Below are 27188 nucleotides of genomic sequence, written 5' to 3'. Positions count from 1 at the left end.
AGACAAGTCTGTAACCTCATAGTGCAGAGGGCATCCGATTAATGGAAGGGAGAGCAAGTCTGATAGGAGCTTAAGATGTGTTCATCTCCCACACGTTACACAAACATAATGTCTCTTTCTTTCCATTTTTTCCTCCCACAGACATATTTAGAATATTCTGTCATGAAAGGAGTAGATTTACTTTGGAATGCAAGAGCACACATGTCCTACTCTTGTTCTTTATCCATATGTGGCATGTTATGTATTGTGCCATACATGGACAAAGGATGTTGATTCTTGTAGTTATTATTTGTCCTCCCTGACACACCAACAGGCCTCCGGGTAGGCCACTCTTACTATATGAGAACTCTGGTCAGAGGGCGGGTTGTCATAGCAATGATGACAGGAAGGAAAAAGATAGAACAGGATGTGTTTGGCAGTGCTCTTTGGAGAGGAGGAAGAGAAGGGGGAGAAGCAGTGAAGAGGGAACGATGAGAGACTGGCAATGGATGTGGTTTTTAGAGATTTTGAGGTTTTCAGGCTGAATGAGATGCTATTTTATCTACAGCCCTTCTTTCTAACTGTCTATCATAGTGAGGTGTGGGCGCCTTCAGGAGTTATTGTAAAGGGCTCATGGAGCCCCTGAGCAAAGTTTATTACATAGAAAATAAGACAAGTGAACAAGAACGACAGACAGACGCACTGACATTTTGTTTGCTGACTTGTATTTCTTTTTCTTCAAGTCATTTTGTGATGCACACCGTACAGATTCATTTCAGTAATGCACCTCTTGGAGAGTAGCACAATTAAACTGCTGCTTCACTGGTTGCTTTCAAATTAACCAGACAGTCCATGTCAGAAGTACAGTGTGAATTAGCCAGGAGTTCAGCCTACAGCTATTTTTGGACACTTGTACTTTGTTTATAGTAATAAAAACACAGTTTTACATTTTACACAGATAGTGAACATTTTTAGAACATTTTAAGGAGAGCTCCCAGAGGAAAATTTTACTGCTCAAAGCTTGCTCTCTACAGCTCAGGAGACAAATTTGAGATTCTCATGTCAGCCTCATTTTAGTTTCTATTTGTCTAAAGGTTTCTCATACGTTTCTCCTAAAATTCACTAGGAGAAATAGGTGAGACAGGATAATTAGAGGGAGTCATACTTGAGACTTGTGGGAGATACCTTGCTAATCTCAATACAGTGTGTTTAATGGCTCCTTTATTTCTCCTCTGGAAAAGAAAATGAACAATAGTGGAGCTCCTACGGAGCAATATGTGAGATTCACTCACAGCTCCACATGAGCACGACAGACTCAGAATCAAACCCCAGCCTTCTGGGTGTGAGACAGCCACTCTACCCACTGAGCTACACCACCCTATGCATATATTAATCTGCACACACACACCTTACAAATGCTGCAACAAATAAGAAGTTGCCAGGATACAGCCTAAACATCTTGAGGCACTTATAATAATATATGGTGACTTCAATCATGTCACCCTCTCCTCCCACTTGACTGGATTTATCATTCTAAACAACACGGATCATCCACTCATAATATCGTGATGGGCCTCTCTCTGGACTGCAGGACAGAGAGATATAGAAGATCTTTGTACCCACAGTGATCAGGCTTTATAATTCTATAGCAAATAGCAGATGAGCTGACAGACAAATGAATTTCCCTTTTGGGATGAATAAAGTAATCTGAATCTTTATTAATTAATTTTAAAAAAAATCATGTGGATTACAATAAAGTCAACATGATAGATGATTAAAAACAACCAAAACCTTGATCTGAGTCTGAGAATTCAATGAGCGCTTGTGGAGATCTCTTCATTTGTTCTCTCTGAGCTTAGTATGAGATGCATGAACTGAAGCTGGGATGAGAATAGATGGAGTTCTTAGAGAGAGCTCTCTGATTTCTCTGCCTGAGATCACAAAGAGACACAAAAGTTGAGAAACTCTGAGAATTATATGAGAGCTTGTTGAGATCTCTTCTGAAACTTTAAAGGAGACTAAACTGAGATTTAGTGCATCTTATTGCTCAGGAGAAAAAAATGAGACACAGGAGAAATAAACCTTAGTCTCAGTTTGGTGTCACACAGATCTCAAAGTTGTCTAGGAGAAGTAAATGAGACATTTTTGAGATCTCTTTTTGAATTTTCTTTTCCTCTGGGAGTATGTGTTAATTCTGTCTTCACGTCAAAAACACCAGTGTTTCATGAACAACTAATCATTTAGATAGAACTTTAAATCCATTAGAAACCATAGAACAAAGTTAATCCATGGGCCCTTGCTTTTTTTTTGTTTGTTTGTTTTTTTGAGCCCTTGCTATAGCTGAATGGTTTTAAAAAACAGACACCTATATCTAAATTATGCTTTGCAGCTTCAGAATATAGACTCTGACTATGGTGTATCACAGATTAAAGTCTTGGGACTCCAGATCATGATTTTAGAAGTTATCTGCATTTATTTACAAATCTAGGCTGAACTGTCCCAGATCAAACAAAATACATATGTGAAAACTGCTTTGTGCAGATGTTCCTTTTTTAAGTGCAAATAATTGTGGATGTGTTCTGCGTTGTGTTACACAGAGGTTGACTGATGTTTCCTCTGTTTGTCCCCTGCAGCACTCTGTAGCCTCAGGCTGGGTCACTGTTTCCATAGCAACTGCCGGCCAGTGGTGCAGTTTCCAAAACTGATATAGTGTTATTATTGTTGCACATGCCATCAAAAAGAGCAATGCTTAGCACAAATAATTATTTCTCAAAAGTTTAAGGAACAAATGCATGAAACACATGAAGATGGATGCTTTTTGCATCAGCTCGGAGGATTTCGTACGAAACATGAAGTATGTCCTGCCTTGATATTGGTTCCATGAATTATACAATTACTTGTGTGTTTTTATTTCATTAATCTCATACTATAAAAAAACGAAAACAATGATAATATAATGAAACAATCCGCAATCACAAACCTTGAGACTTATCAGTAGTTCTCAACTCTTTTTATCCACACAAGGCACACCTTACTGTTTAATTAAAAAGCAATAAAAAAGTAGACTTTGGTCATATATCTAATCGAAACTGAAAAATTGCCTTAGCTAAGCTGTCATCTCTGCACAGTTGCATGACAACTGTTAATAATTTCAGTGTCACTCAGTTTTTACAACCTAATAAAAAACTGAATAATAAAAGTGAAGTGGTAATTATAGTCCCAGGGCATGCTTAGGGACAGACTTTTGCCAGCGCATGGCTCCCTACTACTAAACTGCTGCTGAGAGCCTTAAAATATTATTGATCTAAATCTGAATGTGATCTGTAGCCACATTAAACAGCTGGTTCATTTCTGATGTTTTCACCACTGGAATATCTTAAGAATAAGATCACTCCATACATTTAGAGGGACTCTCATCTCATCCAGGCTGTTATTACTCTAATGACCTGTTCTATTTTCTGAGCCAGAAAATACTCAGAACAGCAAAGACTGAATTTAAAAACCTCTGGAGAATGTCCAGTTTTTCAAGACTAATAATCCATAACACATCAGCTTTTAATTCTTTAACTTTCTGTTGAGTTTTATGGGTCCGTCTCAGTGTGAAGACACAAAGCAACCTCATCTGGGCCTGTAAATGTGGGATAACAATGACTTTAACCCTTACCAGTCATTAATTTTACAGTATTAAATTGTCCTGCAGAAACCATTTATTTGCTCCAAAAGGAACATAATAATAAATCTCCAGAGTTTCACAGTGCAGGCAAACTGCTGCTACACAACACTGAGGTCACCTGTACAGAGGTGGTGATCAGAGCCACAAAAATTAAAATAGATCACTTAAAGCTGTGTCAGTCTTGCCATGGAATAGGAAAAATCTCCTTTGCTACTGAAGGAGAACGAACAGAACCAAACTGTAGAAAATAGCAAAGAGCAAGGGAGAATAGGACTGAGGTGCAGTGCCCTTCTCAACAGAGCAAAGGAGGACTGAAGTGTGAAAGCAAAAAGGCCTCGAGCATGAATCCCTCAAGCTTCAATTTAACAAGTTCTGTCTTGAAGTAATGTTCTCTTTGCTACACTATTGTTATGCCGCCAGATAAACCTCCTTGCTTCAGGTCTGAAAAGGTTGAGAATCATTATTTGATAACTAACTGCTCCTAGTATCGCAGCAGAATGGCATACAGACACTAGAGCTGTGGGTTGATGAGTCGGTGCTGGAGCAAAGCGATCGAACACAGTAATGACATGCTCTGACATGCAGCAGTGAACAGTTCAAATGAAGGTAGCTTCTCAGCTATAGAAGCTCAATGTCAGCTTGTTTTTCCCTGCGTTAACTCTGTGGATTCGTAGCACTTGCCATGTGAAAAACTAGTTTGAAATACAACAAAAGAAAAACCTGCAAAGAATTATTATCACCTAAACTTTTAGAAAATCTCTAAAAGTACAACACAGTAGAGGGCAAAGTTAGCATTTGGCAGCTAAGGAGTCAGGAGTTAGCAGAAGGAAATACGAGTTAAATTGATTTGTTGTTGGATTTAAACACATCAGTCAGCTGGATGTGTAAACCATCTTTATAAGGCGTTGATTTTAAGCTTCCTCCGTCACCCACTAGCAGCCAAAAAATCTGTTAATTAATGCTGCTTTAAAATAAGTCAGAGCAATTCAACTGGATCACCATGGCTTTATATCTGTTCAAAACAGCGTACATCTTTGGAGTACCTGCAATGAGAACGTAGACTTTTTGAGTAAAATCGGAGCAATGCATTTTAAGTTTCAACGTTTGCTTTATGTGGCGACTGTGGTACAGTAGAACCTGCATTTCTGTTGCATGTTGGTAAATACTTGTTGACTCTGTGGCTGCTGGTCTTCATGGTTCTGGCCATCACAGCATGGGGATATTGTATTTTACCATCTAATATTTCTTGGTTCCAAAGCTGAGGTGGAAAGGCTGAGGAGAGCCGGTGTTTAACAGAGTGTAGCTGCTACAGTGATTACTCTGTTTAGCAGGTGATTGATGAGGAGCACTGCTGGAAATGTCACTTGCCCTGCTAATATATTTTCACCAAGGGAACATAGGAAAGGCGGTGTTAATATATTTTAATACGTTTACTCCAAGGGAGCAGAACAGAAATGTAACTTTTAAGGGGCTTTTTTTTCCCAGCAAAACGTGGTTTCAGTCTCAACTTAGGGCTGCAGACTGCAAAGCTGTATGTAGATACAACATGTGTCCCTGTTGTGGTGTTTAGTATTATCCTGACACACTCAAATTCTAATCCACGGCTGTTGTTTAGCCCGGATTCATTAGGCTGTGGTTTATGCTTGTAGAACAAATTGAAGTCTGCACTCTCATTGCCCTCCTTCACTGGTGATCGCTGGGAATTAATGCTGGAAACATCATGGCACATTGTCGCAGGATTCAGAAATGTTGCTCTCATTATCTTGGACACTGCAGTCACTATTTGAGATAATAAACAGCTCTATGTCCCAAAGTAATAAATTCAGGAATGGAAGCTCTGATCTGTAATATCATTGGGCTTTACAGTGAAGCATGTTGCTTTGAATAAGAACCAAATGAAGCGAGCCGTGCAGCGTTTATGTGACTCCATTGTGCTAGGTATCCCCTGGTTTCTAAATGCTATTGTGTATTCCGGTAAGCTTGATCATCTCTAGAGCCAAAGCAGTATTGATTTCTTTGAACAACAGCAGGTTGATACTTTTAATTCTATTGGAGACATCAGTGGAGTTGTAGGCATTGTACATATCATTGCATTAACATAAAAGCATAAAGCAAATGGTTACTGTCATTACTTAGATTGCAACCTCATTATCGATTATTCTGCTGATTATTTCTCAATAATTCAATTGAATTATTGTCTCGTACATAAAAATATGTGAAAAATACAGTACCTATCACACTTACTGAAGATGATGTTTTCAAATGCTTGACAGTACAAAACCCACAAATATTAAATTTACTGTTGCATGAAGCAAAGATAAACTTCTAATCATCACAGCTGAATAGCTAGGACTGAGGAAAAGCTTGGAATTTCTGCTCTATGATTCACTGATTAATCTACTAATCATCAGTGGTTAATGCCTTACATATGAGTGCACCAGTTTAGGTTGAATTTAATGATGCAGTATGAGTTGTATGGCCATTTGAGGGTACAGTTTGAACTAATGGTATAATAATACCAATGCACAGTCTATTTGAAAGTTGAATTTAGGGCATTAAAAAAATCTAAGACAGAAAAAAGTTGACTCTATTATCCTTAGAATTAGTACTTCTCTTTGCACATGCTCCAGAACAAAATTTAAAAAAAAATCTATTTTGAGGGCTCAATTTGTGGGCGCAAAGGTGTGCTCAGAAGGTGAAATAGCCCTTTAATGGCTTTAATTAATGAGTTAGTACTCTCTGAAATGTCACATAAGCTGTTGACATATTAAAGCAGAGAGCTCAGCAGGTGGCGAGGGCCCTCGGATCAGCTACGACCCTGGACCACAACTGGCCAGGAGTCCCATTAGAGTTTGTTTGGTTAGAGTTATCATGTACTATGTGTCAGTGAAGCTGTTAATACATTTACACCGTGGGAGCATTAGCGGTGCTGGGGAGTCCATTTAGCTCAGGGGCTTTGGCACCTTTCCAACTGCAGCAACTCTACATCAAGAATCACAGATTAAAGGAATATGGCGATTGCTATTTGTTAATACATGTACACCATGGGAGCTGAGCAGAGGTGCTAATGGATTATGGATTGCACCTATTGAGAGATGCTTTCAGTGTGAACTGTGGTTCCTGGCAGAGATGTGGATGGGAGGTGATTTGTTCAGACTCAAAATAGTGTATGGTGAGGAGGTAAAATAATGTTGTCTGCACCTTCTCCTGTAATTGCACTAGGATGTTGAGTGTGCAAACACTGAAATAAAAGCAGCCAGAGTCCAGCTTTGCTGAAATCACTGCTCTTTTTTGGCAGTTGACTCACTGGTTTGAGTATTGTACCTTAATGGAAGAACTGGAGAACAGTGACAGGCTGTTTGAATGCATTTTATATTTAGGACTAAAACTAAGCTGAATTTTTAGTTCAGCCAAAATGGATTCCAAAGAACATATTTTCATTTAAAAAAGTAAACTTAGTCTGCCAAAGTTTTAATCTCTCTGAAAGTGGAATTTTCCCAGACAGATTTCAAATGTTAACATCTGTCCAAATCCCTGTTTGGCAATATGTGCACACAGTCTGACATTTGTTCGGGTTCCGCTGGTTTTAACTTTACAGCCCCCTGGAAACCAAACAAGAAATTAGTGATTTTTTGCCAGGTATGAGGAAGCAAGATTTGACTAAACATCTGTTCCAACTTTGGCTTGTGGCAACTTACATGATGTGGATACAGATATATTTCACACTCAGTTGTTTTTTTACCATCAGGGAACCAGGGGTCATTTTTCACTCTCACTCCTGGTGTTTTTAGGAGTGAAAGCTCACAAACAGCATCAAACCCGTGACATTTTAGTCATCCAGCATGGACGCTTGTAGTGTTTTTTTATTTTGTTTGTTTTTGTGTCAGTATTGCAGGCTACAGTATTTTAATACTGGGTGTTAAAGTGTCCTCACAGGGGTTCTCATGTCCGTTTTGAATATATAATTTTTTTTGTTTATTGCTTGTGGGATTTTAATAATGGCATGGTGATCATGTACTGCATTTATATCAGGGAACAAACAAAATGATTATGACAGTTCATTTCAATGCAGTAGTGAGTGCATTAGCACATCCATGACAACAGAGACACTGTAGATGTATTGTGAAGGACTTTGCCTAGGATTGTTTAACTTTCTTTTAGCAGCAGCAGTTTTATATACTGATATTAGACATATATGGAAGGATAGAATTTGTGGTGTAGACAGAGTCAAAACTCTTCAACACCTTATCGTCATTTAAAGTTATCTTGTCAGCATGTAAATAGCAAGAAGAACAAGAAATTTCTGTCTCGTGCATAACTATATCATTTCAAATAAGATAATGTGCACTGAAAGCAGTTGGGCTAACTATATGCACAAAACAGTCAGTTTCTAGGTCAAAGGCTTGTGGGACACAGATTGTGCGTCACAGTATTTTAGTCTATCCCTGAGCCTACACACACCAGAACCTGGTACAAGTGTCTGTGTAACAACCTCTGTTAGTCTGTAAGTGGTAGCTGTCCTTCCCTGAACCACTTTTGGTAAATATAACTACTGTGTGCTGGGAACATCCCCAAGACCTGCCGTTTTGGAGATGTCCTGACCCATTTGGCCCATGTCAAATTCAGTCAGATCCTTATTTGCTCACTTTTTCTGCTTCCAACATGTCTACCTTCAGGAACTGACTGTTCACTTGCTGCATCTTGCTTCCCACCTCTTGACAGGTGCCATTACAACAAAGATAATCAATGCTATTCACTTCCTTCATCAAAGTGTTAATGCAGTGCCTGTGGCAGGCTCTATATGTATTTTTACTACTTGCAAAATAGCTATCATGATGTCATTTTCTTCATAAATCTGTAAATGAATGAAGACCTAATTCGTAAAAAAGACACATTTCAGCAAGCGCTATGTTATAACATTCACTTTGTGGGAGAGAATGAAAGGTTAATATGAATTATTGTACTGCTTTATAATGATCTTGTTGAGATGCTGTAGCAGTAACAGAGAAACAGAACTGATAGAAACACCTCAGAAATGTATTCATTTACTAACATGAGGGAAGATGAAATTATTAAAAGATCAAACACAAATAGGATACTGTTGCTAACGCATAAGGATTGTGCAAAACATCGATAATAATTACTAAATTATTTAACAAAAGCCTTTATCAACACCTCTCTCATCTACCCTTTCCTGTTTCCCTCACTTCCTCGCTCCTTCTGGCTCTTGTGTTTACTTCCGTCATTCTTCATGTGTTTGTTTCTCGGTTAACACAACTCCCCCCCCCCGCCCCCTTTTCTCTCCTTCATTTTTTCTATTCCTCTCCTCCCTTCGCCCTTTCCGCTTCTTACTGTCATTCTCAGCCTCGCTCCCATCACCTGTCTCTCATCACCTCCGTATCCCTATGAACATTTTTTTTTGCCCTGCCTAGAGTTGCTATAGTAACACACTGACCTGGCCTAAGGCTGTGAAGGGCTGGAAGGGACAAACACCACAAAGGAGCATCATCAGTCATTCTCAGTAGACAAACACACACACAGTCATGTCTCCGTCACTTCAGAGGACATTACAATGACTTACAATATTTTCCTGGAGAGTTACCCGAAGCCCAACTCTTTTCCCCAAACATAACCTTATCACAGCCTGAAAACCAAATCTTCACATTGAAATGTGATGTTTTCAGTTCTTTGACTTCCCCACAGTGTGACTGGTGTCCTCACAACATATCCAGTACAAGTGCAGATATACATGCACAGGAATGTCCATAGAAACACAAACACGTACACAGGATTTAGGACATAAACAAACACCCACATACACACAGGAGCAAATTTCTCTGTTGATGGTGGCTGATGCAAATGAATACAATTCCCACTTTCATACAGACCCTAAGACGGTGCACGGTTTCAATAATATGGATATTCTGTATTTTATACTGTGGTGTTTGGGCATTGCATTCCCACACAATCTGCTTTAATGAGATAATGAGAAGCCTGCATTGTCCTCTGTGCTCTTCATGAACACACAGCCGACACAACGCTTCCTTGAACACATCTGAGGATTTTTTTTTTTTTTGTGAACCGATTTGTTCAGAATTATAATGCAGTCTTTTTTTGTTAAAAAAATAACCCAAGTGAACTCAACTTGCAAATGGTTAGAATAATTAAAATGTTAAACATCACAGCCATCCGATATTAAATAATCAGCGTGATTATTCCACTGAATACATGTGCAGGCGCCAGTTAGAATTTTTCCAGGCTTGAGGTTATGGCTAAACAAGGTTGCATACCACCCAGCTGATTAAAAACAAGGCATGCAAATAGCAGCATTGCACACACTGCTCATATTGTTGTGTTGATTTACATTGCAAATAGGTAGCAGTAACCTGTAGTCATTCCAATTATTGATCGCAACTTAAAACACACTATCTGCCATCTGTAATTTTAATTTGCAGTGAAAATCATCCACTTTCTTATGAATATCACTCTGCGTATTGTAGACAAGCGGTCGGCAAAGACACTGTTTTTTAAGCCACCATTAACTGAAAGCCAGGGCAGTTTGGAGTGCAGACATGGTTTATGTGTTCTGAATTTGTTTGGCAATAGCGAGATTTATTGAGGCGGCGTCATAACTCAAGAGTGATACCAGACCTTTGTAGTAACCCTGTTTAGATCTATAACCCCTGAACTATATCTAGATAGTGAGGATACATATACACAGAAGTGTTATCCTGCTTGTATTTTCCTGTGTCATTCAGCAGTTTTCTTCTTTGGAACAAAACAGTTGCCGTTAGAGAATATATCTCATCATTATCTCTTGGGTTGAATAAAACAGAAGAATTAAATTTGCGAGTGAATTAAAAAGACACAATATTGTTTAATTAAAGTACAACATTTAATATTTTATTTGGAATTCATTTGATAACTTTAATAGAGCGTGATTCAGCAAGAGGAACTGTCCATGTTATTACCTATTAAACAGCCTGGTGGAAAGCAAAGCTCTGCTTCTTCTTTCCACATGGTGATATTCATTAAAAGATTACAAATTATTGTAATGTTGAGTTAAATTTACCTGTTAAAGAGTTACTAGATTCCAGAAGTTTGCCTTTAAATTGATGTGTCTTCAAACTGAAACTGAGGGGCAGTTTGGTGAGCCTTCTATAGATTGTTTGTGCAGTAAATCCGTATAAAGGAATAGTTTGACATTTTAGGAAATATGCTCAGTCGCTATTTTGCAGAAAGTTAGATATGAAAATCAATAAGGTCTAAGAATAGAGGGTGTCATATGCTGTGCAATTTCTAAAGCCCCCTGAGGCATCTTTGTGATTTTGTGATACTGGCTATTTAACAAAATAAGAAAAGAACGAGAGTAAGTGCATTTCTCAAAATGTCAAACTATTCCTTTAATATCAAAGCACAATAACTGACATGCATAAAATCAAATAATTAGGAAAATATATTACAAAAGAAGTCTTATTTCTTTCAATGGAGTTTAAAGCCTCCAGCTGATGTCTCCACAAGCAGTAGACATCTGTTGTCAGACATACTGTACCTCACATCCAGAGCACTGCAGGTTATCCACTACAAATGACATGGAGTTGGATGACTGGGAAAAAAGAACAAAATTTCATTGGAATCTCCTCAAGCTGTAGCAAAAATGCATCTGCACTTAAGTGTGTGATTAGTGAGATAATAACAATACATTATCCTTCTAAACTACCCCTCTGATTCCTTCAGATGTCTTCCTCAAACATCAGTCGAAATGAGGGAAGCCCTTTATGCACCAGGCAGGTATTTTTTAAAAACATGCCAGCTTGGCAGACACAGGACCATGCGGTCACGTAAGTGTGACTAATGACTTGGCTCGAACACCATTCCTTTCATAGTCTCTTCTTTCATTGCTTCTTTCCCTCCCTCTGCCCATCCTTGAGTCAGTGCTTTAGTTTAGACTTCGGATTTGGTTGTGTGCCTCACCTTATTAAAACAAAACAGGCAGCATGTTTGCACAGAGGACAGCATGGTCAGCTGAGTGTAAGTAACTTGCCTCTGATGCATGACTTCATACAATCCAAATAATGAGTCAATTAGAGTAAATTATACATGTTTAGGGCCCACTGCAATTAGTTCACCTCTCTGTTTTCCTGTCTGGCTGGAGTCTCCATCTCTCTCCTCTTTCCCGTCTCTTCCTCCTCCGCTCCCCTCTCTGTTTCTTACTCCTCTGTCATTCTGTCTCTAGTCTTTCCCCTTCTTCCTTTTCCCGTGTCTGTTGCTTCATCTTCCGATCTTTTTTTCCCACCTCTTTCTCTCTCTTTTTGTCTTCCTCTCACTCGCTCACCCCCACCCTTCCCTCTTTCTGTCCTAGTTCTCAGGGTCTCATGGTGAAGCTTTGTCTAATTACCATGCTAGCGTTTAATTGGAACGGCGTACACTAACACGCAGACTGACTTACTGAATACCCCACTGCACTGTGCATGCCTATAGACAAACACACACATAAAAACCGTTTGGACACACATTACACGCACACATTACACACCCAGCAAGTTAACATGCTCCAGTTATACAAATACACAGAGCACACAGCGTACACCGGGTTAGATACTGTGGAGTTTGTCCAGGTTGTACTTCAGCCACTGTGTTGCTGCCCCTTCTGTGGAGCTAAGGCGTGTTGGCTACAGTCATAGTTGATTTGGCCTAGTTATACCATGAGCTGCCTGTAGCTGCTTCCACTGTAGAGCTGTGTCATCTAGGAACAGGCAACAACAGATGCACATTGGAGGCAAAATGCTAGCCAGACATCTAAATGCCAGAAATTTACTTCAGCATATTTTCAGGTTTAGAAAAACCAAACGTGCTTATCTTTGGCCTTTTGTTTCACTTTTATTTGGGATTTTGTCACTTCTTGCTGTGGTGACGCTTTCTGATCGATGTTAAAGTCAAACACAAGACGATTAGCTGCTGAAGAATAATAAAAACTAAATAATGATTTCTTTTTATTTCTTTTCTTGTGGAATACTAGATATTTTACCTTGTGAGGCAAGTAATAATTACTCAACAATCCTCACTCACTTATCGAACTTTGACTGATCCATTCTATAGGGACACAAGCCAATAAAGTTGTTGTCGTTGTTTTACATCATCATCAGCACTGGCACAAATAGAGCCATTAAAGCCGTCTGTCATTTACGCTGCTCGGCTCTTGCTTTGTTGATTGAGTATTAACTCGGTTGTTTTGCATTTGTTGTTCGAAGTGGATCAAGAAAAACATTTATTTTGGATATAATATAACAGAAACCTATTTTTTTCTGTCCTCTTCTTTGCATTCCAGTCCTGCCCAGCCACACGTGTGGCACCCCCGGCCTCATTCCAAATGGAATCATTCATGGCTCGCGGTACAACATGGGGGATAAGATCCGATACAGCTGTGAGTCAGGTTTTGTGCTGGAAGGACACAGTATCCTTACATGTATTGTATCACCTGGCAGTGGAGCACAGTGGGACTTCCCGTCTCCATTTTGTAGAGGTAAGATTCTTTCTTTCTTTCTTTCTTTCTTTCTTTCTTTCTTTCTTTAATAACTTTTAAAAAATTGCCTTGAAATTATGTTTGTCTCTGTCTATGTGTGTTTTTTTAATAGTTCATTAATGTAAGTCATACCTCCAAGTAAAAATAATGATACATTTTAATTATGCCATTGGGGATAAATAAAGTTCTTTCTGTTGAACTAAATTGAACTGTGTTTGTGGAAAGTGCTTAGCGCTTAACTCCAGCAATGAAAATAAAATAATGTAATAGTGTTACTGAGGTCATGGGAATTGAACGACCTTAACGTGTGGTCCTGAGCTGGAAGACAAGAAACCGTGTTGTACTGATTAAATTAAAGCACTGAAAGGTCTGACTGACATCATGTAACAGACGAGTGTGTGAACCAGGCGAAGCCCAAAATCCTCAAGAAAAGCCCTTCTAATGGATCTTTAGTTTACAGACAAGAAGGGGTCGGTCCATGTTTCCACCATCAGAGCTACTACATGGTTGAACAGCTTAAATGATGCATGAATTAAAATTAACTGGTGATCGAAATGATGGTGAGGATCTATCTATCTATGTATACAAAATATATTTAAAAAATATCAAATGAAATTGGAAATCCTAGCCAACCCAAGAAAGTAAACACCGTAATGTAATGAAATAAGAAAAATAGTCATGTACTGTATGTTGGGGGTTCTTAATCCTTCTCATTCTTTGTCCTTCGCATTCTATTTCTAACCAGCGGAGGGAGCATGTGGTGGTACATTACGAGGCACCGCAGGTTCAATAACAAGCCCCGGATACCCTGCAGAGTATGACAACAACCTGGACTGCACATGGTCAATCCTTGCTGAACCCGGGGACACCATAGCTCTCGTCTTCAGTGACTTCTTATTAGAGGACAAATATGACTTCCTAGAAATCAGCGGGACAGAAGCACCAAGCATATGGTAAGACACAGCTCAGACACAGATTGCAATGTTCAATTAAAAAAATAGTCTTGTTGGAGGACACGGGGGCCTTTGTGAAAATCAGCAGGACTGAGGCACCATGTGTTCAACACTATATAAATACATAATGAAAGCAGGCACACACACACGATCACTATTGATATTTGAAAGGTTAGCAGCAAAGCCTATCTTTTGTGTTCTTTAAATCTAAAAATGGTGAACAATGCAACAGGCACATGAAGACACACAAAATCACATGAACATCACTACCTTGCTCTGTAAATTAGGCGGGAACACGGGATGCTACTTTGACAAGAATTAGTAGCCGAGAGGCTTTATTGTTCTGTTAGCTGACTTGTTCACATTAAAGAGAACAGTTGTCGTTTTCACTCCAATTTTCTCCAACATGTATACTTCCAAGAGGGGCATTTAATATTTAAAGAGGACTAATGATGTTGTTGGGGAGGACAGATTCAACTGCTGATTGATTAGCTGCACAGGAGCCCTGTTGATTTTCCTGATTTATTCAAATCCCATAGGGAAGATGATAAATTATTGTGTTTTCACTCCCTTTTTTTGCAGTTGTGTTTGAAAATTGGCACTCTGTTGTGCCAGAACACACTCTGCTTTTTGAATTTAGAACTCAGTTGGAATTCACTAGGTTTGTTCAGAATACCACACATATCCGTTGATGGCTTAGATGTGTTTTTGCAGGCGTGGAGGCCGCCTAATGGTTAAGCATGCGGGATTGTCACTATATTTCAAGTTGCTGTAACTGCTGGGGAAATCTAGGGAAAGTGAAGAAGTCGTTTGGCCTCCCTCAGTAATAACAGCAGAGATGCCTGTGAGCTAGGTCTGCTCAGAACAGCAACATCAGTAGACTGAATTTTTGGGTCGGCTTGAGGATTTCATTGTGCGTCGTATATTTGTGAGGCAGCGCATGGCAGAGACTGAAAATGCATATTTACAAAACTGTCATTTGACAAATGGCGCTGCATTTAGGGAATTAAAAAATGCTGTCATACCATACCGGTCTATATTACTATTTGTTATGACACATTTTATGCCTGCTTTTTAAGGCAGAACCATTATTTTAACTGAGAGGAATCTGACATTATTCATCTTGTTGATTACCAATTAAATCAATCTCTAAACATCTATGGTAGTTTTTTGCTGCCACGGGAGAAGTTTATTCTTCTAATATAGGGAGCCATTTCAGTGATTAAACTCTTCAGCTCTTTTTGTGTGTGCTCAAGTGTCTCCCAGATGATCTTCACAACTATGCAAGGTGACACTGAGTTTTTCAATTCAGTAACTAAAATATGTATCAGTCAGTCAGTTATGCCTGTGTGTTGGGGAACTGATTTGTTGAAGGCATGCTGTTAATAAAGCAACAAAATTTCGAAACGTGCATTTATAGATCACTCTTTTTTTATACGCTGTCATGCCTTCAGTTGATGTCCTCCATGTATAGGAAATGGTTTGTGATTGCAGCCCAACATGCAAAGAAATAGAAAGAATAGGTTGACAGGTAAATAAGTGGAGTGAAGAAGGCATAAAGGATAAAGAACAGCACTAGATGGAAACAAAAGAGTAGAGAATAATTGTACATTTAGTGATGTCACTAGCAGAGCAGTGCACAACATCCATGGCATTCTCATGATATTGCTTGTGTGTATGTGTGTGTGGGTGTGGGATGCGTGTGTGTGTGTGTGAATGTGAGTCTGTGTCAGGTCTTAAGTGGCCCTCTGACAGGGTGAGCTGTTGATCGTTTCTCTAGGCTCTGACAGATTACACACACTCAAGTACACACACACACATACACACAAAGCCTGCCTCTGACAGTATAACATTCAAGGACCACTGTCAACCAGTCCTCTGCAATGCAGGGGGAAGATAGGGAGTGTACTGGAGAGCACAACCAACATTTTGTCAAGTGGAAAACGGCGACCAGAAGACCTGAAGCGTTGTTGCTTGACCATTCTTGTTTTAAACTATTGGTCTCGATATCTCTGAGCATTCACATAATTTGGAAATTTGTTTGATAAGCTAGCACAGTAGCTATGAACATTTACAGCACAACTAAAATAATTTCAAAGATAACCAAAATGGGGAATGATATTCCAACACATAAAATGTCTATTTTCCATTACTATATAGCCAGACTATTCTAGAGAAGATAATGATCTGGCTGCACCACACAAGTGGGAAAGAAAACCATCTGGCTTGTTTGTATTTCTTTAAATCAGTCACAATTGTTGTGGGCGGGGCTAAAGGAAGGAAGTGGTTTGGTAATCCCTCAAAATAATGAAACAGTGTGTCGGTTGAAATGATCAGCCATTGGCAGGCTTGTACCTGCAAACTACATCTGGTGAGTCGGTCTCGTGTCAAGGTTCTGTTGCCAGTACTGTTTATGGATCTTGAGATCCAGGTGCCAGAAAGAATGTGTGAGATGAACAGGTGGATTGGTGCAGTGTGCCAGATCATCGTGGTGAAGAAGGAGCTGAGTTGAAAGGCAAAGCTCTTGATTTATCATTTGGTCTCCGTTCCACGACTCACCTAGATGCTCATGAGCTCTGAATAGAAAGAATGGCATACAAGAAGACAAAATGTGTTTCCTATGTAGGGTCCCCTGGCTAAGCCTTAAGAAAAGGATGAGGAGCTTGGATGGCCAGAAGGAGCTGAAGCTGAGATGCTGCTTCTTTACGTTAGGAGCAAGTAGAGGTGGTTCGGGCATCTGATTAGGATGCCTCCTGGGTGCTTCCCTTTAGAGGGTTTTTAAGCATGTCCAGCTGGGAGGGGACCCCAAGGTAGACCCAGAACTCACTGGAGGGATTACATATTTTATCTGGCCTGGGAATGCCTTGGAATCCCCCAGGAGGAACTGAAAACCATTACTGCAGAGCCAGATGTCTAGAATGCCCTGCTTAGCCTGCTGCCACCATGACCCAATCTACAATAAGTGTAAGAAAATGGATGGATGCACAGTGGAACTGCAGGGTCGAAAAGAGATAGGTGTACAGAAAAGATCCATGTTGGAATCAAACTAGGAGATGTTGTATATTCAGTAAAAATCTACTGATCTCAGCCTACAGCTACATATTTTTTAAACTAAAATATTCAGCGCCCCAAACTATACAAGACAGATGTGGGAAGTTTCTTGCTTTTATGAAAAGAGAACGTATCACCTAAAATTCATCACAAATGACCTGGACTAATATAAAGATACAATTAAACAAACATCTGCCGTGCACAACCAAATACAATCCTAAGTACTTCTCTCTGGAGGTGGGATCAAGTGATGATTGACATTTTCACTGAGGCATGTGGGCAGGTCATTGTGAAAATGACTGGCACCTGACAGGACCACTGTGACGGGTCCTTCCTGTTTACGGAGAGCTTTTTCTGATTGGCTGTCCCAAAAGCAATTTCCTGTTTCATGTTCCTGTCTGCTAGCTGGCAGGTTGAATGTCAGGTTGACTAGCTGTCACATACATGCACGTACTCACAAACACTTAGTGCACGCCCGCACACTCACACACACACACATACACAGACACACACATACATGTATACATATATGTATTTAATGGCCACATCATGCCATGCCATTCCTTGTATTCCCTCTTGAGACAGAAATCTGTATATGTGTGTTCAATTTTTTGACCACTAAACTATTCTATCTCTGACAACCATAATCTAAATTGAAAGATTCCATCCTAGATAATCTAACATTTGTACGTAGTTTTCATGCAACTACCCTGTTAGACTGTATAATTTTTTTAAAAAACTGCCTGCTGAGTGAGGTCAGACTTGTAAAAGATTGCCTAAGGCATCACGCAGGATGGGAGGGGGAATGGAGGCAGTCACCTAAGAAACAAAATGAGTGACAAAGACAGGGTCAGAGAGAGATTTCATAAGACCTCTAGGTATTTGTGTTGCTGTTGCCTACTGTAGTCCAGTGGCTTTATCCTGCTGTATGACTTACAATATGTGCTTGCTTGTGTCTCTCAGTTCAGCAAGTGAAATGTCAACAGATATTTCAGTTTGCAGTGGAGAGTGTCTCTCTTTGCATACCTTTGCTCATCTTTTCCATGAATCAATATGATTATCCAGATTAGTCTGGGAAAAATAGCAACCTGGCCTGTAAACAAAAACAATTGAAAACAGGATTTGATAGATAATTCGAGGTAAAGCAGCAGTGGTACGTGTAATGTATGTATGGTGAAACAAAAAGTTTCACGGCTTATGATCAAGCGTTTCGACAGGACATTCCACCAATGAATCAATTAACCAGTATTTGTAATTGATATTGCAAATGTTTGAAGATGCATAGAAGAACATAACCGGTGTATCTTCAATAAAGGGTTTTCATAGAATAGGACTGCTGTCTGTAACAGCTGATATCTTCAAAGATTACTTGAAGAGAGCAGTTTATGATTTTTATTTTTATTTTTTTTTAATGGAAGTTCCTCCCAGCTCTTAAATTCCTTCCCTCCTTTCTGCACCCTGACCTCTGCCCTTCATTTCACTTTCTCACTTTTCCTACTTTTCCTTATTGTCTCTGTACTCTCAACACTCCCTCTGGCTGTCCCTTCTTTCTTTCTTTCCCTGTCCCCTATCTGTCCCCTTCTCCTCCTCTATCTCACTCTTTGAAAGCAAAGAAACACAGTGCTGTCTTTGTCTTCAACTGAATGAATCCTCACTCTGCCAGAGGTCCTTAATGTATATCCAAGCAACATGGCAAACAACACTTAGTCACATTTTGTGTCTTATTGGTCACTGCATTATTCACATTGATTGTTACTCAGTTGCCAGTGCTGGAAGCTCAAGAATTTGCTATAATGTATTTTCACCATGATATTCAAGGATTTTTCATGAGCTGCTGTTTATTATGTTGATGGAATTTTGCATTTCACATTAAACAAATCCCTTGCCATCCTATCTTTTTAGACTTTCATTTAGCTAAATGAAAGGCCATAATTGCAAATTATTCCAATAAATAAGTAACGGGGTCACTCTAGAAAATGTGCTGAAATTATTCCCCACATTTTTTTTTTTTTTTTTGCCGTCAATCCAGGAAACCTGCTACAAGCCATGTGCTTTATTTGGCCAACACATGGCAAAAGTATGATGCGATATAGACAAATTAGATAGACTCACAATAATTAACTTTTATTTGGTGTTTAAGGTCATCGAATGACATCGAATAACAACAGCGATGAACTCAGTGAATTGTGATATGCTGATGTGCGTTTGGGAGAAATTCTCTTATCACATTAATGTGCCCGTGCTGCATGTGGTAGCCACATTGAACACTTGTAAGACAGGAAATAGAAGTTGACTGTGAGTAGAATCCTTGTACCAATGACTTTCATGCATGTATGAGCCATTTTACTAGAAGATAAAAGGATATGTTCCACTGTTTTAAAAGTTGATCTAATAATGCCGATATTCGTCGGTGTTTCGCAGTGTTCCGAGCGTTTTATTGAATCTAATTTAATTTCCATGGTTTTGCTGTTAAGGGAGAATTATTGATGTACCTTTATTTTTAAAAAAGCCTTTATTTTGAAGTCGTCTGTTGACAGTTTACAATTCCCATCCGCTATTTTGATGTGTAGCCTAACACATGTACATGCGGCTTTTCGCTCTGTAAACGCCACAGAGGCAACGTCATCAGTAATTAACTTCATTTTTGGACTTACTGGTGAAGGTACAAGCATTTTACATGCGCTTATGTTGTTTTATTCTGTTTTTTGTTGCAGTTTTCACTCTCCGCAATGTATATTAAGAGCCACAGTAAAGAAGTCAAATTTGCTACAACGTCACAATTCATTTTGCAAGCGCGAGTAGTTAGATAGCTGCAGCTTTTACCATCGCCATTTTCTTTGCCATCTGACTTACGCTTGGGAATCATAATGAAGGGCAAAAAGTTAGCGAATGTAGCACAATCAAAGGTAGCGTACAACCGAAGAATGTGAACAGAGCCATCTTATAGCACCATGTGACGACATATTGTCAGCTCTGCTCCACCTAACCAGTTCCGACTTAATGACGAAACGCCATAGACCGAGGACATCAAAAACCGAGGACCTGCTGTATATATTAGGGAGAGAGCAATTCTCATGAGAAAAATTTGCAAAATATACTGTACATATACAGAAAAAACTTGCTGTACAAGATTAGATTTATTCATTTTAAGGGTGTTTGTGGTGTTATCTAAATACTCTTGTATTTTGGGCAGTAATTGTGCTACATAAATAAAGTTTATTATCATTATTTGCATTATGCAAGTACTAACGTATTCATTCATAAATGTCCATGGTTCTCAAATGACAATAAACCTTTGACATTCCCTTCCCCTATACTGTAATGTCCTCCAAAATTGCACATACACTCGTATTTTACTCACTTTCCTTCTGCCTTTTCCATTTCCTCTGATCTGACTTTGCTCTTTTTCATGACAGCTTCCCTGCTCTGTCCCTGTGTGCCTCTCTCACTCTGTCATGCACACACATACACACACACACAGACACACATGCACACACACACGGGCACACCCATACGGACACACACACACACTCTTTCATTTTTAATTACTTTATTGGCTGCGATAGAAACAGCAGAAGCAAAGTAATTTCCATTCAGTCATCCATTTTCTACTTGCTTATCCAGGTCATTTTCTAGTCATTTTAACAGAATAAATCCACTCATTCACTGGCCCCAGAGTAGGAACAGCAACTTATATATAATTTTTTTTTTTCTGAGAGCCTCATCCACGGTCTTCTTCCAGAGTCACAGTTGAGGCCAGGTGGGATATCTCACCTCTGTAGTTGGTCCTGACTTTCCCCCAGAGCTTCTCTCAGTAGACTAAGTCTGACTTTCTTCAATAAACATCATCAGACGTCCCTGCAAGATCAAGATTAGCAAATCCAATCACTGTGAAGATAACTTCAAGTGGAGATACTGGTTCATTCTTTTGGCGGCACGAGTCACATTGCTCCTCAGAAATGTGATGTTCAACCATCAGGCAGAATTTCTTTTCTTTGACCTTGGTAGGCTTACAGGAGGGTTTAGGTGTGACTCCCTGACCCTTTGAATGGATCCTGCATTGCAACAGGCCTGCAGCATCGTTGGATGAACCTCGTCCTTCCGCATAGTCTTTCCATGACAGTTTCAGTGACATCTGCCTAAAAATAGGCTCAGGTTTTTTCACCCTGTCTCTAACTCGAATCTCATCTTTCTTTCTATTTGCTCTCCCCTCATGTCCCTCTGTTACTTCTCATTTTACTCATCTGCTTTCTGATCCACTGCTGCTGCTTCTTCTTTTACGACTCCTCTTTGCCTCTCCCCTTCTCCCATTTTTTGTAGCCATAAGTCCTTTCTGACTCTCTTCTCTCCACTTGGCAACACGTCTGTTGTCCTGTTATTACATTTCCATTTTAAATGATGTTTGCTGGTTGTGTGATTGTCTGTGTGTGTGTGTGTGTGTGTGTGTGTGTGTGTGTGGGTGTGGGTGTGGGTGTGTGTGTGTGTGTGTGTGCCTTTCTGTGTGAAAGCGTGGGAGTGTGATGAGATTAAAAGTAGTGGTGCACCCAGGTTTTTGCACTAAACACTTGGAATAAACAGCTATCTGCTGTGGATAATGTGCTTTAACTTTTCTGACTTGTATCCAATCATTTATTTTTACTGTGCCTTTTTGTCATTTTGCAGATGCTCACATCCGAAGGGACCAGCAATAAGTGCAACAGTGGAATAAACTTGAAATAATGTATCGGCAGCAATTCAAGCTGCCAGTTGGGAGGGTAGGGGATAAAAGAAACAGTGCTGTTACTGTAGAAACTTATATCTGTCTTTGTGTCATGTAGCACCGAAAAGCAATTGGTCTAAAAATAAAGAGGTGCTACAGTCGGCACAGAAATACCTTTCGCCTGCTCTTGGTTTCTTTGTCCTCAACTCCTCTCTGTTCTGTGACTTGGCCTCTCTTCTTCTGTTGTCTACCTCTCTCAGGTCTGTCAAACATCCCCTCTGTCTTTTTACCTCTCTCCTGTGCTCTAATGTACCTTTCCTTTCTGTCTCTTCTTCTACGCTTTTGTCTGTGTCTTTACTTCTCTAATTCTTTCTTTCGGTGAAATTTTATTTCTCTCTTTATCTACTGTGTCCTCCCCCTCCCCATCAGTCTTCTCCCACCTTCACTTTCTTCCTCATTTATCTCTCTTCTTTGCGATCTCATTTAGGCTTGTCCCCTTGTCTCTTCTTCTATCACTTTTGACCTCTCCTCACGGCTAGTCTAACCTCACTTCTCCAGTTTATGTAAGTGAATTCCCCACTCTCACCTCCTTTCCAATGTTCTTCATCCATCAGCCCCTGTTTTTTCTCTGCAGGCCTCTATGTGGGTTGTTGTCCAGCCTCTTTTTTTTCTTTGTTGTTGCCTTTCTTTTAAGTTGTCTTTTTCCTACATTTCTCGTCTGAAAACACCTGCTTTGCCTGTTTTCTTTCCAGTTTGTCCTTCATCTCTTTGGTATCCTCTCCATCTCCATTGACACCTAACCACTGTGGTGCAGTTTCCTTCATTTACATCTAGCGTTCCTGTCTTTTTAAAAGACTTTCATCATTCTCACCTCTTTGTTCCTATTTGCTCCTTCTTCTTCTTTTGCATCCTTCTTTTCAGTTCAGTCTCATCCCTCCTTCCTCCTCTTCTCTGACCTCTTGTCTCTCCTTCACTCCAGTGTCAGGCTGCTGGCCAGTGCTGCATGAATAATTGAAGAGATGCACCATAACTTGTAGTTTTTATGTTTCCCTCTCAACTTTTCATATTGCCCTACCTTTCTGGTCTTTCCACAAATGACTTTTTTTTTCATTTGGTTGAATTTATTCAACATACCAAATCTTTCAGTTGTCTCCATGTAGGTCCATCTTATCTCTACATTCATCCCTGCCTCATCCGTTTGCTGTACATTTTCTTGTAATTATGAGAAAACTCACACAAACAGGATAAAAAATGGGAGAGTGCATTAGAATCTTGTAATTGCAGCTATTAGCTATTAATAGCTAATGCAGACATAATTAGTTCTCCTAATATATACAAACAAATATATACAAAACATTAAGCTTGATGAAAACAGAGTAACTCTTCGTTTGCATGTAATACGGCAGGAATAGAAACGCTTCAGAACTTGAATGATAAGCTTTTAAAGATTTCTTTAATGTCAAAGTAATCCAGTGATAGCTGTCATTATATCCATTGATACTTAAGCTGTGAACAGTTATCTGCGATAGTACATTTTCCATACATAGAAAGGGGCTTTTGTTGCTGCCCACAATGTGACTCACTGTTGACACATAATGCTTCATGTTTCTTGTAAAAGCAGAGCACAAAATACCCGTCTTGATCGACCATGGTCATGCATTCATGCCGAGGCCATGGTCTGTCCTCCACAGATCCCATTACTTCATGCCACCCAGTCAGCCTGATAATGGTAGAGGTGTGACAGCCCAGATAGTGCTGCTTGTTTTGAAAGAATGTCCTCCCTCAAAATCACTTACTTGGATAATCGTCGCAATTTCTTTTGTGAAAAGACAGAAGGATAAAAGAAGCACCACAGATATCTGTACATGTGCATGAAAATGACTCTCCATGACAGTCTGTCAGCAGATGAGGTGTCTGGAGTCATTATCAGACATGCTTACAAAAGTTGAAAATGTAAAATTTAATAACAAAAAAAGGGTTGCATTTCCATCAGTGCTCAGTGTGAGTGACCTCAACATTAAAATTCTGCCTACGACACAATGCATTAGCAATACTGATCCAATGACATACCACTCTTTCAAAACATTGTTTAAATTACTTATATTTCTGAAACGTTCAGTGCATTTAAGTGCTTGCTCTTTTTTTTTTTTTTTACTTCTACTTAAGATGGTAGTCAAGAATGCAAGATTTTAGATTTAGATAGGCTGGACCCTATCCCAGCTGGACAGGTCACCATTTTATCACAGGGCTACACATGGAGACAAGCAATCACATTCACACCTACAGACAATTTAGAATCACCGATCAAAATGAACATATGAACTGTTGACTTTGGGAGGAAGCTGGAGTACCTGGACGAAACCCATTCATGCATAGGGAGAACATGCAAACTCCACGCAGAAAGATCCCAGGCCAGGACGCGAACTGGGCATCTTCTAGCTGCAAGGCAACAGTGCAAACCACCCTCCACTGTGCAGCTAATATTTAGCTTTAGTCTAAGATCGAAAAAAAAAGATTCTGACTATATCTTATATACTGCAAATAACAGTAAGTTATTTAGTCATAAAAATATTTATTTAGTTATCTGTACCAGACAGTTTGTGTTGGAACATTTTCTCCTCCCAGTGTGGTTTGGGTATAGCTCAAACAAAATGACACACCGAACCAAAGTATAAGTTCACTGAAATTTTTGATAAATTCTTGCCAAAATAACAACCCATTATTTGTTGTGGCCTGTAGAAAAGTACATCAGTTTTGATGTGGCACCTGCACATGCATGTCAAATGTCAGGTTTAACTGGTTGTGTCTGAAATCAGCCCCTTCAGTTTTTGCTGCGGTAAATCGCCCATTCACCGTCTGGGTTTTCAGTTCAGTATAGATAAGGTATGTGTGCACTGTGTAGTGCTCTCAAAAAATGTTCATAGTCTTTGAACTGCATTTCATATCTCACATATTTCATGTCATTATAGCACACTACCACACATCCATATTCAACCACACTCGCTGCTGCCCCACTAGCTGACTCATTGAGATATAACACATTGCTCCACAGTACTGTAGCTGTTCGTTATGTATACTATAGAGTTATACTGGCTTCAGGCAGATACATTGGCAGTACTTTTACCACCTCTTTCCCATTTTTTTTCTTTTTCTGCTCTGATTTTTTTTTTTTTTTGAACTGGATTCACACAGACAGAACTTAGTGTCCCCTGTAATACGCACTCAATAAGGTTGTCTAACAAGCTCTCTTAATATTTTACCTCCTCTCATATTTTGTTTCTGCCCTTTTCCTTATCTGCGTTTCTTCCTTCCTCACTGTCTCTCTCTATCTACTCAGTATACCTGCAGTATTATTAAAGGGCAGTTACAGTGTCTCGCGTCGCTCTGGGGATGTTGGCAGAACATTGGCTTCCAGGCAGTCTCTTACATCATTTCCCTTTTTGTCTCAGTGCACCATTTTCCACACGTTTTAACTTTAAATTTTTTTTTTTTTTTTACTTATTTATTATTTTTTTGCCATTTGTAGTGAAATGTGAGAGAAGCCAGAGCTGATGTAAGACTTACCATAGGCAACCAACTCATCATGGTAGTGATGCCTCACAAATTGTTTATAACATGAAAACTTTTATCTTTACTTTACTATCGCTTTTCACCCTTTGTTCTTTTCTATTTCTTCCTTTGTTGTAATACTTTGTGTTTTTTAAATATACGCAAGACACAGCCGATTTTAGCAATTGTATTGTATCCTGAGCTCAGATCTCATATAAGAAGAAAGATTCACCTTATTCTCAATATTCATAACAACTATATGATAGTTTATGCAAATGTGCAATGTAACTTTCTCCTGATTTACAAATTTTACAATAATCCATGTATTTTGTTGTTGTTTGGATACTGTCAAACTGCAAAAAATGCATTTTTTTTTACTGTTTTTATTTTTTTTTCCCTCACTGAAGTTTTCTTACAGTAAGTGTGGAAGTTATACTGTTCTCTGTGCAGCTGCACGCATCCTGCTTTTGGTCTGGCGTGATCATAATAGCAATAGATAATATCACTCATTCTATTCCCACACCAGCGTTTTCCAAACCAGTGGAACAAATTGCCTTTCAGCGAAAACTCACCTTAAATTACAGCTCGCCTTTGCACCTCGGAGGACAAATCAGAGTGGCATCAAAATCACACTTTGAACTCTAGAGAAAGTTCACTTGCACATAGGGATATTTTCATTATACATAATGTCCACAGATAAAGTAATTTAGGTCCTGCAGTTGTTCACACTTCTGTTCTACATTGTATGATATATTGCGTTTAGAATTGTTTGCGAGGAGTAATTTCACAACATTTTTCACAGCAGTGGTTGATCATGCTGCAGTCTGTAATGCTGAGATGTGTAATTATATGGCAACACCTCCCCCAACAACTGCATTTTATTGGAGTTTTTTTTTTCTTCCTCAGAATGAAATACATAAACCTCTTCTTCCTTTCATGTACCAAGTCATCTTGGTGTAACAGGATGTTATGACAAACATTGTCTCTCTCTAGAGGAGGACCGTGATGTTCACTGCCATGCAGAAATATAGAAATACAGCACAACCTTACAAAAGTACAACATCCAGTTAATTCACTGTAGACAGGCTCTGTACTTCAGTGTGGAAAGGTGGATACTGTGGGTTTGCAGTTGGAAAAGAGAGAGTTTTGTTGAATCATACTTTGTCCTTCCTGTCTGCCTTGTCTTGTTGTGATAGATTCTTAATACTATAGTATAAATACAGCATGGACAAGGGAAGTTACTGCAACAAAAGTCTATCTTAGGAAAGGCTGTTCCATTTCAGATAGTTGTAAAGTAAAATGGGAATATCAGTAGGTGTTAAGTTTTTATCTCTGCCTCCATTAACTTTTGTTTTGTTTTTTTAATAAAGATTTTGCTATCTGCTTATTCCCAGGCTGACTGGTACAACTCTGCCCTCACCAGTGATATCAAATAAGAACTGGCTTCGGATACATTTCACCTCAGACAGCAACCACAGAAGAAAAGGGTTCAGTGCTCAATATCAAGGTATGTCACTCCCTTTCAGACTTCTTATCTGTTATCTGTCCTTGGCCTTCTTGTTCACATAAGGTATGCAGTGAAATCTTCGTGTGAAACATTTACATGAGGATGATTGCCTGTGTGTATTGAAGGTCTTTCTGCAGAAGGTCCTTTGAACATGTTTACAAATTACTCTACATATGTGAATCACAAATAAGATATAGCTGGAAATGCAAGGTCATTTTATTGAATTATATACTCCTATTTAATTGTGTTGGATT

General features: G+C 39.3%; 1 protein-coding gene across 1 annotated transcript in view; it reads left to right on the top strand.

Moving 5' to 3' along the window:
• Window positions 1-27188, top strand: part of LOC110949783 (CUB and sushi domain-containing protein 1) — a 329068-nt gene that overhangs the window by 97767 nt on the left and 204113 nt on the right. Inside the window, 3 exon segments of the mRNA XM_051944856.1 lie at window positions 12981-13175; window positions 13921-14128; window positions 26822-26934. Coding sequence (XP_051800816.1) covers window positions 12981-13175; window positions 13921-14128; window positions 26822-26934 — 516 coding nt within the window.

This window comes from Acanthochromis polyacanthus, chromosome 2 (genome assembly GCF_021347895.1).
Source record: "Acanthochromis polyacanthus isolate Apoly-LR-REF ecotype Palm Island chromosome 2, KAUST_Apoly_ChrSc, whole genome shotgun sequence".
Lineage (NCBI taxonomy): Eukaryota > Metazoa > Chordata > Actinopteri > Pomacentridae > Acanthochromis > Acanthochromis polyacanthus.
The sequence above is the reverse complement of the archived record's forward strand: the minus strand, read 5'-3'. Positions and strand labels throughout refer to the sequence as shown.